This window comes from Maylandia zebra, linkage group LG5 (assembly GCF_041146795.1).
Source record: "Maylandia zebra isolate NMK-2024a linkage group LG5, Mzebra_GT3a, whole genome shotgun sequence".
Taxonomy (NCBI): Eukaryota; Metazoa; Chordata; class Actinopteri; order Cichliformes; family Cichlidae; genus Maylandia; species Maylandia zebra.
This window is the reverse complement of record NC_135171.1, coordinates 1,602,501-1,618,628: the sequence shown is the minus strand read 5'-3', so window position 1 is coordinate 1,618,628 and position 16,128 is coordinate 1,602,501. Positions and strand designations below refer to the sequence as shown.

The 16,128-nt window shown below is 46.9% G+C and overlaps 2 protein-coding genes across 4 annotated transcripts in view; both read left to right on the top strand.

The window, feature by feature from the left end:
* Nucleotides 1–59: 59 nt before the first annotated feature.
* Nucleotides 60–2,984, top strand: LOC101478572 (uncharacterized). Of its 2 annotated transcripts, none has more exons than XM_004571439.2 (2): nt 60–382; nt 2,030–2,984. In XM_004571439.2, exons 1-2 carry the CDS (start codon nt 196–198, stop codon nt 2,797–2,799), a joined length of 957 nt encoding a protein of 318 aa, XP_004571496.1. In that variant the 5' UTR covers nt 60–195; the 3' UTR covers nt 2,800–2,984. The 2 variants fall into 2 exon arrangements, with proteins under 2 accessions (XP_004571496.1, XP_004571495.1); XM_004571438.2 differs by having other exon boundaries at nt 60–412.
* A 6,497-nt stretch (nt 2,985–9,481) lies between these two features.
* nfasca (neurofascin homolog (chicken) a) overlaps nt 9,482–16,128 on the top strand; it is a 174,574-nt gene continuing 167,927 nt past the window's right edge. The window contains exon 1 of one of the 2 annotated variants that reach the window (XM_014410352.3): nt 9,482–9,695. The gene's annotated coding sequence lies outside the window, so the exon portion shown is untranslated. The remainder of the gene's footprint in view (nt 9,696–16,128) is intronic. The other variant, XM_014410364.3, reaches the window with a different exon arrangement.

The window sequence follows — 16,128 nt, the reverse complement described above, 5'->3', positions numbered from 1 at the left end:
TTGGTGGCGGTAGTGCACCGCATTGTTGTTTGCCAACCGCCAAAAACACGTCGAAGAAGAAGAAGGCGAAGCGGAAGTGACGCCACCAGGCAGCAGGTGGCGTCACACAGCTCGCAGAAGCCGGTGTATCTTAGCTTCCGTCGGAGAGGATGTAAACAGAAGGACACCGAGTCCTGAGAGAAAGCGGTTGAAAACATGACCAAGCTGGAGCTCCTCAACGTGTTTCTGAACGACAGGCTCACGGCGGCGGCCGAAGACATTTTTCGCGCCGTAAAAGACACGGTGGTGGAGTACCAGAGTGAAATCCTGCGCTCCAAGGAGGAGAACGAGCGACTCAAACGGCTCCTGAATGTGGCCGTCCAGCGGCTACTGCTGCAGTCAGGTGAAGAGCATCGGCTCACGGCGCTCACTGGTAAAAACCAGCGCAAGTGTCCCAGCGGTAGCTCCCACATAGAGCTATGTGGGAGCTACCGCTGCTACCCACAGGTGTGCTAGCACAGACACACGAAGTCAGTTTGCTCTTTGGGGTTTGGAAACAACACTGTTGGTAGTTTAACCTGTAAAAATCAGCTAAACCCAGGCTGATGACTACAAACATGACGTCAGAGAGTTTCCTGAGGAGCCAGTTTCAAACAGCCAGACACGTGATCGCTAACCGTCGCTGTTTTCGCTAGTCAGTACCAGACGTACTAGTCGTTTAACCTGGTTGTTAAGATTTTAACTGATGCCCAGTGCCGGTGTCGTAGGGAGGGTAGGTATCCCCGACAGAACTGGTTTCCCCTGCGTCGGGAGCGCGCACTGGGTAGGGAGAGCGGGTCCAGTTGACTCCGCCTCCTTTCTAACCACCTTGACGTGGAAACAGTGACGTTTGACTTTAGTGAAAGATGAGTGTCGGTACAGTAGCGACCAGTGTGTGGACGGGATTATTTCAACAAACCGAGGACGTTGTGTGTAACGAGACCATAGTCACGTCTGTGTGAACTCGACTCACGTCAATTAATAATACTGCGTTCACAATTTTTACTCTGGTTGTTGCAGATCGCAAAAGGTTTGTGTGCTGGAAACCAAAACGTTCAGTTTGTCCCTGTGAAACACGTTTCTGTAGATAGACCTCCAGACACCAGGGAGACACACTCTAACTGCACAATCTGTGTGTGTCCAGTCAACATGTGTAGGGTGTATCTGTTAGACACCCTTACACTGACCCCAACTGTATATCAGTCGAAAGAAATTTCTGTTTATAGCAGCATCCATCGCCTCAGAGTGTAAGAGTGTGTGTCTTTGCACTACGCTATATTATTCATCAGCATTAATCCCAGTACTGTGCTTTGCTGTGATAAATGACTTGAGGCTGTGAAACACTCAGGGTCACACATCCATTAGTTTATTAGAGCCAGCTCGGCTTGGATAGCTTCCCCCCTTTAAAACAAGACAGTGTTTATATTTACTTATTAAAGTTCAATAAGGGCAGATCACTTGGAAGAACTGAACATGATTCACTGAGATAGAGAAATGAATGATTAGACTCTGATCACGATCATGGCAGATAGGATGTAGGACAGGATGCAGTGGTAGTGAAGATGAAGAATGAGGCTGACGAGGAGGGTTGTCTGAATGGCAGAGAGCACAGATTTAAAGCATGCAAAGCGGAGGCTGATTGGCTCAAAGAATGCGGGCGAGAAGATGATTGGACTAGAGCAAGAGTACCGAGCGTGGGTAGTGATGCAAAGAACAGGAGAAGCAGAGCGAAGCAGGTAGATGAGTGTTTCCAGGTGCTCCTCAGTGATGCCGAAGGTGACACATTTGGTGTGATGATCTGAAACGTGACGCGTGTTTAAAGAAAATGAGGAAGGAGGCAAATACAGCATTAAAGTGCTTTTACTTACAGTCAGTGTTCAACGTGTTTCCAGCTTCAGCCATCTTCACATGTGCAGATTTGTGCGTCCACTACAGCACCACTGTGAATCGTAGTGTTCACTGACCGTGCATAAATCCACCCAGCATGACTGTGATGTCTGTCACCTTTCAGAACCCCACTCTCAGGCCCAGGAAGACGGTCAGCTCTGTGCGTCTGAGTGTGGAAGGAGTGCAGGGTCACACGTCAAAGATGAACAAAGAAACGCTCAAAGTCACTGCTCGCACCAGCTAAGCAACTCTGAGGAAGGAAACTGCAGGAGCGTTGAGCCGCTGAGGTTAAATGCTCCACCTGCCCAAACCGCCTCGCTGCCTCCGCTTACATCCCCAGAGGTGAAGACGGAGACGGACGGGGAGGACAGCAGGAAGCAGCAGTGCTGTAACAGCCTGCCAGCGGCCGCTAACGCAGCTCAGAGTGATTCTCGTGCCACCGCTGCAAAGACACACAGGACTGTGAGAAATGAGCAGCAGGTGAAGGGGCTGCTGCGCTCAAACGGAAAGCAAAGTGCTCACATACTGCAGATTAAAAATGTAAAGTCTCTGAAGGCGTCGTCATCGCGGCCCCATCATCCGAGCCAGAGCATCCAGAGGTGGCACAGCTGCAATGAGTGCGGGAAGGGCTTCAACTTTGCCTGCCAGCTGGAGGTCCACATGCGCTGGCACACCAAAGAGAAGCCATACAGCTGTGCGGTGTGCCGGAAGAGCTTCACCACCGTGAGCATGTTGAAGAGGCACCACCGCATCCACACCGGAGAGAAGCCTTTCCGCTGCCACGTCTGCGGGAAATGCTTCAACCAGTCAGCTCATCTTAACACCCACTTCAGGCTTCACACCAGAGAGAGGGCCGGCTGGAGCCGAGCGCCACACTGCAAGTTGTCCCAGTAGGAACCCGCTTCATGTGTAAACACCAAGAACTGTTTCTTCTAGTGGTGTACAGTGGTGGTGTGTGCTTGTGTCTTGTTGTGCAATAAACATGACAACTGCAGATGCGGTGACGTGTGCTGGTGTTAATGAGTGTAGTTGTAGCTACGCAGACAGGCGAGGCTGGACATTAAAGATGGGAGAGTAAACCATGTCTCCTTTGTCTTCTCTTTCAATGCTGCACTTTTGTATCTTTGTATTATTGTGAGAATTAGCCGTGCTGTTTCTAAGGCCACAGACCGTTCCTGAACATGGTTCATAATGCTTTGTTTCCTTCTCTGCACTGTCTGTGGAAGGCTCAGTGTGGCAATCTGAGAACATGACATCCTACTCAGTCCACGAGGGCCGGTGTCCCTGCAGGCTTTGTGTCCTCCAACCAACACAGCTGATTTAAATGGCTACAGTAGCTCCTCAACGGCTGTGTCCCAATTCAGGGTCTGCACGCTTGAAGTACGCGCACTACGTACGGTGCGTACTAGGAAGTACGAGAAGTGCGGAAGTGAGAGGCTTGTGAAATGGGACGGTCTAGCCTCCGTCGCGCTGTTCAGGTTGCCTAGCAACCTTAATACTAACCGTGAGAAATGTTATATTCAGCTTTGTTTGACAGAAATGAAGGAGAAAAATGTTTTGTTGTTCATTCATTTTTATCATGACATCACTTTGATTAGTTGAGTATGGTGCAGTGGACACATGTGTGACTGCTGTGATTAAAGCATCTTTCTTTCAGCTTAACGAGTGAACCGTCAGCTCGTTCAAACACACGTTAAAGTGCGTTTGGCTCGACACCACCGAACAGAGGCAGCAATATAACACAGCTCACATTAACAGTGCAGTGAATCCTGCTTGTGCCGTGATGTTCAGGACTGCAAACCGAGCAGCATCACTGACTTTCAGCTTGTTGTGTTTGTGGATATATGACTGACTTTAATTATCCATGAAATCATCACAGTCTCTGTCAGATTAAGGTCGACTATTGAACGGCGTATATTTTAAAGGCTTTAAAACCAAGTTAGTACAAACGTCACTAATGTCACATGACTTTGCTGACATGTGACCAACAGTAATGTTTAATGTTCTTCATTATTAAACATTCGCACATAAATAAGTGACGTTGTTAAATTATAATATTATTTTATGCCATGTTATGCCCCTAACTAAAGATTGTGAAGTATTATGTAGTTTTAGTTTGCATTATTCTCCTGAATTAGAAGAAGCTGATAACTATTGCATTAATTAAACTGATTTGCATTACATTAGACTGCTGATTTATTGTGGATGAATGATATTGTTTTATGATGTTATAAGAAATACTGTTTGCAGAGAGTCATCGCCTTATTTGTCTGATTAGAAGAGAACAGAATATGCTGGAGTTTTCTGCCCCATCTCAGCAGGAGCAGATAAACTGGGAGCCAAGGTCGTAGCTTAGGCGCCGTGTGAGAGAAAGCATGTGAATGTTTAGGCTTTTATGATAAGGTGGGGGCACCAGAGAGAGTTTGATCAATGCTCCACCATTTTGAGATCTGATGCTGTCTGCGTACGGTGTCCATCTCCCACGCGTGTGACTATTAAAATCATGGTTTGACTCAACCCGGCCGGACCAGTGTTGTTACCGGTATTGTGGTTTTTCCTCTTGTCTCCATCCCCAATTTTTGAACTCGTAACAATGTCATATTCAGTACTTCTTTCTGACAGTTCACTCTTCGGCCGCTCCCTTCTGCCGTATTTTGCCGCAAAATTATCCACACCCACCGCCGCACTATGAATTGTGGGATATATGGGACCACGAAGCGTGCACCGGACCACGCTTGATATTTGGGGAAACCGAGGCGTATTTGAAGTACACTTCAAATTGGGACAGCCGTCGTCGCGTGGCGGTGACGTAATCGCACTTAAAATGCGTGCTTCAAGCGTGCAGTCTCTGAATTGGGACACAGCCAACATGTCCTGCAGTTCCCCAGAGGCCTGGTAACGAACTAATCATGTGATTCAGGTGTGTTGACCCAAGGTGAGCTCTAAAACCTGCAGGACACCGGCCCTCGTGGACTGAGAGTGCCCACCCCTGTCCTACTGGAACACGCACACCTCACCACCAGTCCAATCATTACTTTCAACACTGTCATTAAAATGACATCCAGTTTAAATTCTTTGTTTCTCCAGTTTGGAAACGTCTCTGATTTCATTTGAAGTTGTAAATATTAAATACAGCCTGTGGATCGTCAGGATCCAGGGCCTGGGCTGGCTCTCTGATTAAATACTCCTAAGCTCAGATCTCATGAGCATGGCCCACCATGGGATGTTCAGTTCAGATGGAGGTGAAGTGGGAGTGGTGCCTCTCCCAGCTCTAAGTGCTCAGAATCGTCCACCCTGCTGATCTCTGACAGAAACCGAGCGGAGCAGCCTGGGAGGCTGGCCTCCATCAGCCAGGTTTGTTACAGCAGCTCCCTTCATGACCTGTGACATGAAAGCGTATGAAGGCTGGTGTGCGTAGTGGAGCCCCGCCCTCTGATGTAACTGTGAAGCTGGCTTCAACAAATCCGTTTTAAAAACACGTTCATCTTCTGTCAGTGCAGAACGAGACGTCAGCAGGCTGGGTGGCTGTGGCCAATATTTTTACATTGGTTCATGTTGACAGGAGCAATAAGAGTCACTTTTGTTAGGTTTTGTATTGTTGATTGTCATTCATGCTTAGAAATATTTACTCATATGTGCTTAGAAGTGTATAATCATTTGTAGATTGAAAGAATGTCTCATCCTAGGAGGTCTGTAACAACTCTGTGTAGCATGAAGAGGAGAGTGCGTTCACTCCCTCTACAGAGTGTTCTGGCATAGATCACACCTCCTAGGAGAGGTCGTATCTTCTCTTGCTGATATATGCTTTAGCAAACACACGTACATCTGTTTAAGTATAAGAGCCTTTTGTTCAGATGGACCGCTAGACTCCTGGCACCAGCTTTGGGGAGTCTTCACAGGGTCACATCTGGACCTCACACACACACACACACACACACACGGTACTCTTTGTGTGTATGTAGACGTCATATGTTAATGAACCTATGCATATTCACGTAACCTCAATAAAAGAGCAGTGTTACGGGGGAACGGACGAGAGCAACTGGGGTCAAGCGAAGGAACGGCGTCTGTCCGGTCTCTCCCGTGCACGAGAAACATGAAGAACTTTGCCTACTCGTGTCTTGCTTGCTGTGTAATTATATTGTCCTCAACGTTCCAGCGAATAGGTTCAAGCTACAAACCTATCAACTTTTGTTCTGCCACAATGAGTTTATGATGAGCCGAGGACGTACTGTCCACTCTCCAATGCTCAGCTCTGTAAGCACTTTATGAATGAGAACAGTGTGGAGGAGAGCCTGTCCACCAGACTGACAAGCTGTCACAAACTGGTTTCTCTGGTCTGTCAGCTGATGTGTGGCTCATTGTCCTTACTGTCCAGTTTTATTAGCTTTTTGTTTTCTTTTGTTACCTGTAGTTGTAAAAACCTGACATTTCTGCAGTGCAGAGTGAAAAACAGAGGCTTCAAAGTCCAAAGTTTGAGCTTGTTTGTGGTTCAGAATCATAAACGGCTTCAAGCTCACTCAGACACTGAGCCATGGCTCTGTGCTACATGCACACATGTCTGCATCTCTGCCATTCAGACACACTTTATATGCACTTCATGTGATGTCACTGTCAATACTGAACTGCACATCGAGTCTTTTTAAAGGAGGCAGTTTGTGTTGCTGTGATGGACAAGTTTGAAAGTGTTTGTCCTCCACAGTGGAAAATGACTTTACCCAGCTCCCCGTCTCTCTGTGGACCTGGACCGCTACACTCCCCGTCTTCAGAACGTCTGCCCCCCTTTCTTCTTTCACATAATGGTATGATCCCAGTCTGTCTTTGCATGTGATTGGCTGCCTGGTGTGCCCATCGAAACAAAGTCCCGCCCCTGCCTGCATGGATGCTCAGCAGGGGTGAAGGTTCGGCTCACACATACTCACACATACCCCACTGTGTAAGCTGTCCATGGACCAGCTGCCCCCCAGATCTGACTGAAAACCAGCAGTGACGGAGCTTTGTCAGCTCTCAGGTCGCTTTGTATTTATGTAGCACCAAATCACCACAGTCACCTCACTGCACCTTATACTGTAAGGCAGGGCTGCCCAATCCCAGTCCTCGAGAGCTACTATCCTGCAGCTTTTAGATGCATCCCTACTCCAACACAGCTGAATCAAATGGTTTGATTACCTCTTCAGCATGCCATCGTGTTTGGCAAAGGCCTGATAACAAGCCATTCATTTGATTCGGGTGTGTGGGAACAAGGATGCATCTAAAAGCTGCAGGACGGTAGCTCTCGGGGACCGGGATTGGGCACCCCTGCTGTAAGGTAATGACCCTACAATAAGATGAGCAAGCACTTTGGCGACAGTGGGAAGGAAAAACTCCCTTTTAACAGGAAGAAACCTCCAGCAGAACCAGGCTCAGGGAGGGGGCGGGCCATCTGCTGTGATTGGTTGGGGTGAGAGAAGGAAGACAGGATAAAGACATGCTGTGGAAGAGAGACAGAGATTAATAACAGATATGATTCAATGCAGAGAGGTCTGTTAATACATAGTGAGTGAAGAAGAAACACCCAGTGCATCATGGGAATCCCCCGGCAGCCTACGTCTATTGCAGCATAACTAAGGGAGGATTCAGGGTCACCTGGTCCAGCCCTAACTATATGCTTTAGCAAAAAGGAAAGTTTGAAGCCTAATCTTGAAAGTAGAGATAGTGTCTGTCTCCTGAATCCAAACTGGAAGCTGGTTCCACAGAAGAGGGGCCTGAAAACTGAAGGCTCTGCCTCCCATTCTACTTTTAAATACTCTAGGAACAACAAGTAGGCCTGCAGAGCGAGAGCGAAGTGCTCTAATAGGGTGATATGGTACTACAAGGTCATTAAGATAAGATGGGGCCTGATTATTTAAGACCTTGTATGTGAGCAGCAGGATTTTGCTGACTGCAGCCAGAAGGTGGCAGTAATGTGAAGGATGTATGCAAACACAAACACTGCTGTAATAAATGTCGAAACTACTACATTGCAGTATTAAATACTATTAAATATGTGCAATGGGATGTAAAAATGTAAACAAGTAAACTGATCACAGCAGAATATGAACTATTGTGTAAAATAAACTGTAAAAAGAGTGAGTCTTTATATTGTTTTAGTGTCCACTGAGGGCTTCAGATTCTGTGTATGACTGTACACAGGACAGTGACGCTGACTTTGAGTCCAGGGTGAGGAGATGCTCTGCATGTATTACAGAACCAGTGGTGCCTGACTGGCTCCACCACGTCTCCATGAGAGCTGGAACTGGTTTATAACTGTGCCCTTGTTTGCAGGTGACGGGTCACGAGTATAGCACAGTATGGTGTTTCCTATAAATCGAGGCACCTTATGTTCCCATCACTCTGAATTTCTTCTAAGAACGTTCCTCATCGTTAGCGTCACACTGTGTGTCAGACTTCACTGGTATATTTCCCTCTTTGTTTGCTGTTGGCATCGGTCCTGGTTTTGGTTGAACACCCAGAATGCACTGCAGTTCTATGCAGAGCCCATAAAACTGTGTATCCACTTACTTTTTTAGCGTCTACAAATACAACACAACGTGTCAGACTTCCTAAAGAGTTGCAGTGCTGAACCGTGAGTCATGTGTAGAGGCTGAAATAAATGAATGTGATGTACGGGGGCTCTGTGGAGGTCAGCTGGTTCAGTGTCATTGGTTTGGTCCTTGTAACAGCTCCCTGACAGCACCATCACGTATTGCATGGATATTAAGATGCTGCGTTTTATGGGCTGGTATTCCTGCAGCTGCGAGGATCAGTGTCCACCTCAAGGTTCAGTGCTTCTCACTTTCTCTGGCACTGAATAAAATGCTCACTGACTCACGAGTTTAGTTCCACAATGATTGACATACAAAAACAAATATTTCCAGGCACTTAGTGGTCTACACCTGTGCTCTCATGTGAGCAATGCTGCCCAGATTACCTGTGTTAATGTTGTCTTAACATGGACTCACTGTTGCGGCACTAAAGCCACGCCCTCACACCTATTCTCAGCTTCAGTGTGAGTCACTCAGTTATGGATGCTGTCACTAGTTAGCTAACATAGACGACAGTGTGTTAGCCACCCGGGCTGCTGCCGCACTGACAGAAGATGAAGGTGTTCAGCTTCACAGTTACATCAGAGAGCCTCACACATCTGCGTCCAGCCCACTAAAGAGCTGCTGATTCTTACAGGTCTACTGTATCCCATTTGACCTTTGACCTCTCCTTCAAGCTCAGCAGATTGATTTGAAGGCCAAAATGACAGCACTGCCATACAGCGTTACTTCAAGCCGTGCTGCTTGCTGCTGCGCTGTGTAGAGATGGGGGTTGTATCTGACGTTTCTTATCATTCTGTATGTCCATTATAGCAAAAGCTTCTAAAATGTAAATGTTTTCCTTTGCCTGCCCTACAAACTGTCAAAGTAGAATAAAGCCAGCACATGCACGCGCCTAGTTTTTGCTTGAACCCTGTCACAAAAATCAAACCTCTCTCATCTTTTGCACTTTGAATTCTCCCTCTTTTCTTTGTCCTCCAGCTCCACCACCTGCCCATCAGCTCCATGTGCACACATCTGCACACCCGGATGCTCGCTAGCAGACCCGAGAGAGCGCAGACAAGGAGGGAGGAGGTGCGGAGACCACAACGGAGAGGGAGCGAGCCGGAGGAGAGCCCTGCACTGCATTAACGAGAAAGAGCACAGAGGAGGAGGTGGATAGTTTTCTGATGCCGAGCTGACGGTGCCCGGTGGTGAAGCGGAAAGTGGAGCGGCTGACAATCGCAGGTAAGCGGACCGTTTGTACTTTCCACCGTGATGGAGGCTCTATGATGGGCATAGTCGTGGCTCCCATAGCGCTGACGCATCGGGTGGTGTCCTGGTTCCGGCCGCACTGGATCCCGAGGAGAACCGATGATGTGAAAAATGCTGCAGCCTGAGCCACGTCCCAGGGGCTCGGAGCGCAGTTTACACGTAATTTGCATCGTTTACCGGCCACTCGGTGCGCCAGATACCCCCCCCCCCCTCCCCCACCGCGCTTCTCTCTGCGCATTTTCTGGATGATGCTGCGGTTTTGTGGGATTTCTGCTGCTCTGCGCAAATTGCAAATAAAGATAGTCTGCGGAGCTGAGCGTCCCAGCCTGGCTGTGTGCATCTGCAGAGGCCTTTGTGTGATGTGGGAGAGGAGGTGTCATTGCAGAGGACGACCGAACGAGGACATTTAAAGGGCTTCAACTTAGGCCCCGGGTCTGCAGCCTGTGCGCACAGCGAGGCAGGTATGGCCGTGAGCGCCGGAACTGCATCACATCGGAAAGCCGATTTAGAGGAGTTTGTGTGGTGTTCGCCAACAGCAGCTATCAAACAGCACTTTGTCATGTTCGTCCACTCAGAAGAAACTTAGCTGTGTGTTATAGAGCATTGGTAAGCCTGTCCCAGCTGTGTGAGGAGTCATCAGCGGTGCTGACCAGTGTCTGTGTCCTAACAGTGTTAACAGAGCACGCACTGCCTCAGGCTGGCAGCTAACAGTGTGTCAATGATCACGATTGATTATTATGTCTCATATGACGTAACTAGCTGTGGTGGATGCTGATCAGCCCAGTGCTTTGTGTATAAACCTTCTGTATTGAGGTTACAGCACTGAGGACATGCAGCAGCAGGTTCATGTGGACGCTAAAGAACAACAGTGATTGGACAGCTTTGTTCTTCTCTAATGTGTGATCTTTGGAGCCTTGTTCTACGTTTCTGTGACCTGCATACATGCAGCATGTCTTCCTGTTGTGTGCCTGTCATATTCCTGCTGTTCCTATACTGGATAGCGGCTGTGATCTGTGTGTTTTGCAGCCACAGAGTAGCTGTATGGATGTATTGACTTGTAATGAGAGCCTAATGCACCTACCCTGTGTTTGTGTAGTTTCCAGCCCAGTAATAAATGATGTATAAGTCCTCTAATACATTCAAAAGAGTCAGAGTTAATCTGCTTGTAGTTCCTTTTTCCCACTAGAGGGCATCTGAGGCACAGACTGTCCCATGGTCAACGCATAAGCACATAATCAGGTTTCAGGATTAACATTAATGAGCTTTAACAACAGCAAACCTTTGTCTTTATGAAAGCTTCACATTTTAAGGACAAGAACCAAATTCTGCTGAGTTTCCACACCTCATGTAGCCACAGGGGGCCACAGCCAGTGGACCCGGCACTCCCAGGTCACATGGATGAAGAAGGCCACCTGACCGAACACCTCTGTCGAATCAAACATCATAAAGAATAAGATGTACATGAAGGATGAGCCCAGGCGCCTACGGTGCGCTTCACTGCTGTCAGGCAAAGATAGAGGAGAGCAGGGAGCATGTGAGCATGCAGGGCAGGAGTGTGCAGCTGACAGTACTGATTGTAATAATTATAGTGTTCAGATCAGTGTGTGTTCACTTACATGAGCCTGTATAGATGTTACATTCTCTGTACTGCTGTCAGCACACACAGAGCTTTCACAGGAAGTGAGGCGCCTGTGCTTGTAGAAGTCATTTCAGAGTTGATGTGAGCTGTCGACACTGAAGTTTGATCTAATAATTGTCTCTGGAGTCGACAGCTTCACACAGCAGAGGAAAGGCTGATAAAATAAGATCAGAGAGATTCAAACGCCATGTCCTCTCAGCTCACAGGCTTTGATCTGACCTCAGGCTGGCCCAGCTTCAGTCCTCATTATTGCCCCAGCACAGAGTTCCCCTCTGTCCACACTGTGGATCGACGTCTACCACAGCATGTCGGGGCGGTCAGCTTCGTTTGGTGCTTTCCTGCTGGGTGGGGTTCTGCACACTCAGGACACAGACGTGTTCCTTTACTGAGTGAATCGATGCGCTGCTATCAGTAGGCTGACGAACTTTCTCACGAACACTACAATCACATACAAGACCCTCTAACCGCCTGAGAGCACACCCTTGGGTTAAAGAGATGCTTCACTGTGGTTTGCCATGTCCAAACACACTCAGCTGCTCTGTCTGTCTAAGAGCTCGGCTGCAGAGTCCCAAACACGCCCACAGCTCACACTTTAACTCTTTAACGTGTTCTTTTCTGAAAACATGTTTGCTTTTGTACTTAGGATGGGGGAACGTCAGGAACAATGCCCATCTGGCCAGCTGCTCAATGTATATTTGATCATTGAAGTTGCTTCCTGACATTGGCCAACGATCCCAGGCCTATAATGGCTCTGACCAGTTCACCCAGCACAGCTTCACACTGTAGTAGCCCTAAAAATGAAATAAAACTAGAAAAAGTTGCATTTCCTGCGAAAATGCCGTGTGAATGCCGTGCAGTGGAATCTGAAGGAGAACTGCCTGCTGAAAACACTCAACTCTTGGCTGAAAACTGTTGTATTCGAAAGGGTACACTAAGCAGCGTTAAGGAAGCAGATTACATGTATTAAATTCGGTTGACAAGTTGCCCTGGCAACACACGCAAGCAGGGAAGATGTCCAGCAATTGTCACATGTAGGATTCGAACCTTTTGCCACCGAATCTCACGGCGGCTGCTCATCCCACTGAGCCAAACCAGTTCTGATCTCAAACAAAGATATGATGAGAGAAAAATGTGCACTGTGCAGAAGAAACTCAATTGTGCTAAAAAGAGGTGAAAAAGCTGAAAATTGTGTTGAAAAGAGTGAAAACAGTTGAACTGTTTACACTCTGGAAATGTTGCCATAAGCGGGATTCGAACCGGCCCTCATCTCACTGAGCTAAAACACGGCTCAGCCCAGCAAGCAAAACTGGTAATGTGGTCCCTGTCAGCAAAATGGGCCAAAAATGGCATAAAAAGCTTAGTATCTCAAAAAGTATAAAAGTTATGAGCACCAAAAGATATAGTAGGCATCAGCAGAAGGAGCAGAACAGTTTAAAGTTTGAATGGTGAAAATCGGATGAAAACTGAGGGAGGAGTTAACCAGCAAAGGTCGGAGCAGCTAGAATAATAAGGTAGAAGAAAGAATAAAGAGGCCACGGCATTCACACAATAACATGAAACAGAATGACCGGTTTCATTCACTTCAGTTGACTGTGTATACCAACAGCTCACTATAACAGCTGACTTACAGCACTTCATAGGGTGAAGACCCTACAGCAGGGGTGTCCAACCCCAGGCCTGGAGGGCCGGTGTCCTGCAGGTTTTAGATGTGTCCCTGATCCAACACAGCTGATCTAAATGACCTCCTCAACATATCCTGAAGTTCTCCAGAGGCCTGGTGATGAACTAATCATGTGATTCAGGTGTGCTGACCCAGGGTGAGATCTCAAACCTGCAGGACTGGCTCATAGCTGGTTGGACACCCCTGCCCCACAACATTAAAACTCCATCAGTCACTAATGATGCAGCAGTGATATAACAACACAAAGAGCAGCCTGATAATAATGATTTACAGTAACCCAGTCGAGTAATGAACGGACTCGCTTTTCAGCATAAATATTGCACATGTGCTTAATGTGCACGTTGAAGGAAGTATGCTGGTGTTACTGGAAGACAAGGTCTTAGATGCTCTGTGTTTAATCAGTCGTAAGAACTGAAGTTCTTCTCCTGTTTGTGACACTCTGGTTATCAGCATGACAGCGTTTCATACTCTGAACACAGACAAAGGGGTAATAATATATATGATCCTGTAGGAGAAACCTGGCTGTGGTTACGTGATGCTGCAGTTCATGTGTTTAGTCAGCAGATGGCAGTGATATACAGTAAATGTGTCCTTATGATCGTACAGATACATAGATGTATTATAGAAGCTGTTTCACTGTAACAGATCAGATGTAGTGGCAGGAAACGAACCGATCCTTTTGTGAGCTTTAGTGATAAAAGCCGAGGTAACTCTAGAACATGTAGCAGCAGACTGTGTGGCTGTGGTCTGCTCTGTTGGCTGCACTCCAGTATAAAGGGAGCAGCCAGTGCAGATGGGGCGCAGCCAGGCCAAGTGGATTGTGGGTAAGATGGTGCCCAGTGATTAAGGAAGCCCGCTGGCATCAGTATGATCACCTGGCACGGGGTATCTGTTGTTCAGGTGTAGACATGCTCACCTGGCATTGGATTTAGTATGAATGCTGACTGTAATATTTGAGCTGGCATATAATGCTTTCTGGACTCCAAGCCACTGCCACACATAATGCAGTTATGTCTTGATGCATGCTCAATCATCCAGGTAAGTCAATCCCAAAAGTTCATTCTGTTCATCTGGATGTTTTCAGCAGGAGAAACATTTCTTGACCACTGATCAATGACCATGAGTACCATTCAACAACCGGCTGTGAGGTCAGGAGGAACGCTGGTTTGAGGGCGGAGTCAAGGAGGCCATTCACGTGAAAAGGTAAAGACCATCTCTGAATCGAGGAGGGGCCTAAGGGTACATCTGTCACCATCTTACATGCTGTGATTGCAGCCATTCCCCAACTCTCTGTGAATGGGACTCATGGTTACTGATCAGTGGTTGTTGGTGATCAATAGTCATGAGAATTTGCATAATAATGATGAAGGAACTGACCTCACAGCCCATTGTTCCCTCAGTGGGCTGGTTTCAGTCATTATGCACATGTCCTGTTTGTAAGATTGAAACCTGCTGAGACTGAAGACGTCAGCTGATGATGACGAAATGTTTCTCCCACTGAAAACGTCCAGATGATCAGAACCAGCGTTTGGAGATAGTGCAGTTCTATAGTGAGACATTAGTGCATACTTTGATTCCTTTCTTTTGTCCTATGCTTACAAATTGACGTCTCCTCTGTGCCTGTTGATCCAAGCGTTGATGCTTCAGTCAGGCCTGCTGAGAAAGTGAAACTGGAGCTACCAGCTAATGTAAGCAACAATGCAACCTTGGTTAGCTCCATCACAATGAGAGAGCACGCGTATCCCTGTGTGTCATTGCAACAGCACCAGAACTGGATTATAGAGCAGAGAAGAAGGTGGACTGGTTTCTGTTGTTTAATAATAATAATAATAATAATAATAATAATAATAATAATAATAATAATAAACTTTATTTATAAAGCACACTTAAAAACCAAGGGTATGCCAAAGTGCTTAACAAGTAACATAGAGAATAGAAGGAGGATAATAGAAATAGGACCAAAGCAAGTACTAAGTATGCAAGCAGGTAGCTGTCACTGATACATAGGAAAGCAACAGGTACAGAGCAAACAAGAATTTAAATGAGCATAAAAGTGCGTGATATAAAATCATAAAAGAAATATTAACTAGAGGGAAAGGCAAGATTGAATAAGTGGGTTTTTAGTCGTGATTTGAACAGTGCAATGGAATCAGATGCGAGGAGGTCGAGAGGAAGGGTGTTCCACAGTACCGGGGCAGCCAGAGCAAACGCACGGTCACCCCGGGACTTCAGTCGAGATCTGGGTCGGGTCAGAAGTAGTTGAGTAGCAGATCTGAGTGTTCTAGCAGGAGTATGTGGTTTGAGAAGTTCACTAAGATAACTTGGCGCTAATTTATTAATAGTTTTGAATGTAAGGAGTAATATTTTAAATTGAATACGGTGCTTTATGGGCAGCCAATGCAAGCTAGCTAGGACAGGAGTAATATGGCAAAATGTCCTGGTACCAGTCAAGAGGCGGGCTGCTGGATTTTGGACTGTTTGCAGTCTAAGAAGAAGAGAAGAGGGAAGACCGTAGTACAAGGAGTTACAATAATCCAACCTGGAGGTCACAAAAGCGTGAATAAGCTTCTCCAGGTCCTCGTGTGGAACATAATGCCTAGCCTTAGAGATAAGGTGCAGTTGGTGGAAGCTAGATCTCACTACAGCAGACACTTGCTTATCGAGTTTGAGCGAGCTATCCACCAGTACACCCAAGTTACTGACATAGTCACAGGAAGAGCTAGCAAAGGAACCCAGGGCAGCACAGAGTTGGGCACGAGGGATTTTACTGTTGAACACCACAGTCTCAGTCTTCTTATCATTTAAAACGAGGGAATTACTCAGGAATCATTCTTTGACCTCCTGCATGCATTCTTGAAAGTAGTGCAGGGACACAGCAAGGTCGTCAGTAAGTTCAAAATAGATCTGTATGTCATCGGCATAACAGTGGAAGGCGATGTTGTATTTTTCAAAGATTGCGCTAGAGGGAGCAAATACAATGAGAAGAGAATAGGGCCTAAAACTGATCCTTGAGGCACACCACAACAGACCGGAGCGGAGGAAGAGGAGAAGGTGCCTAAGTGAACTGATAAGGATCTATCAGCGAG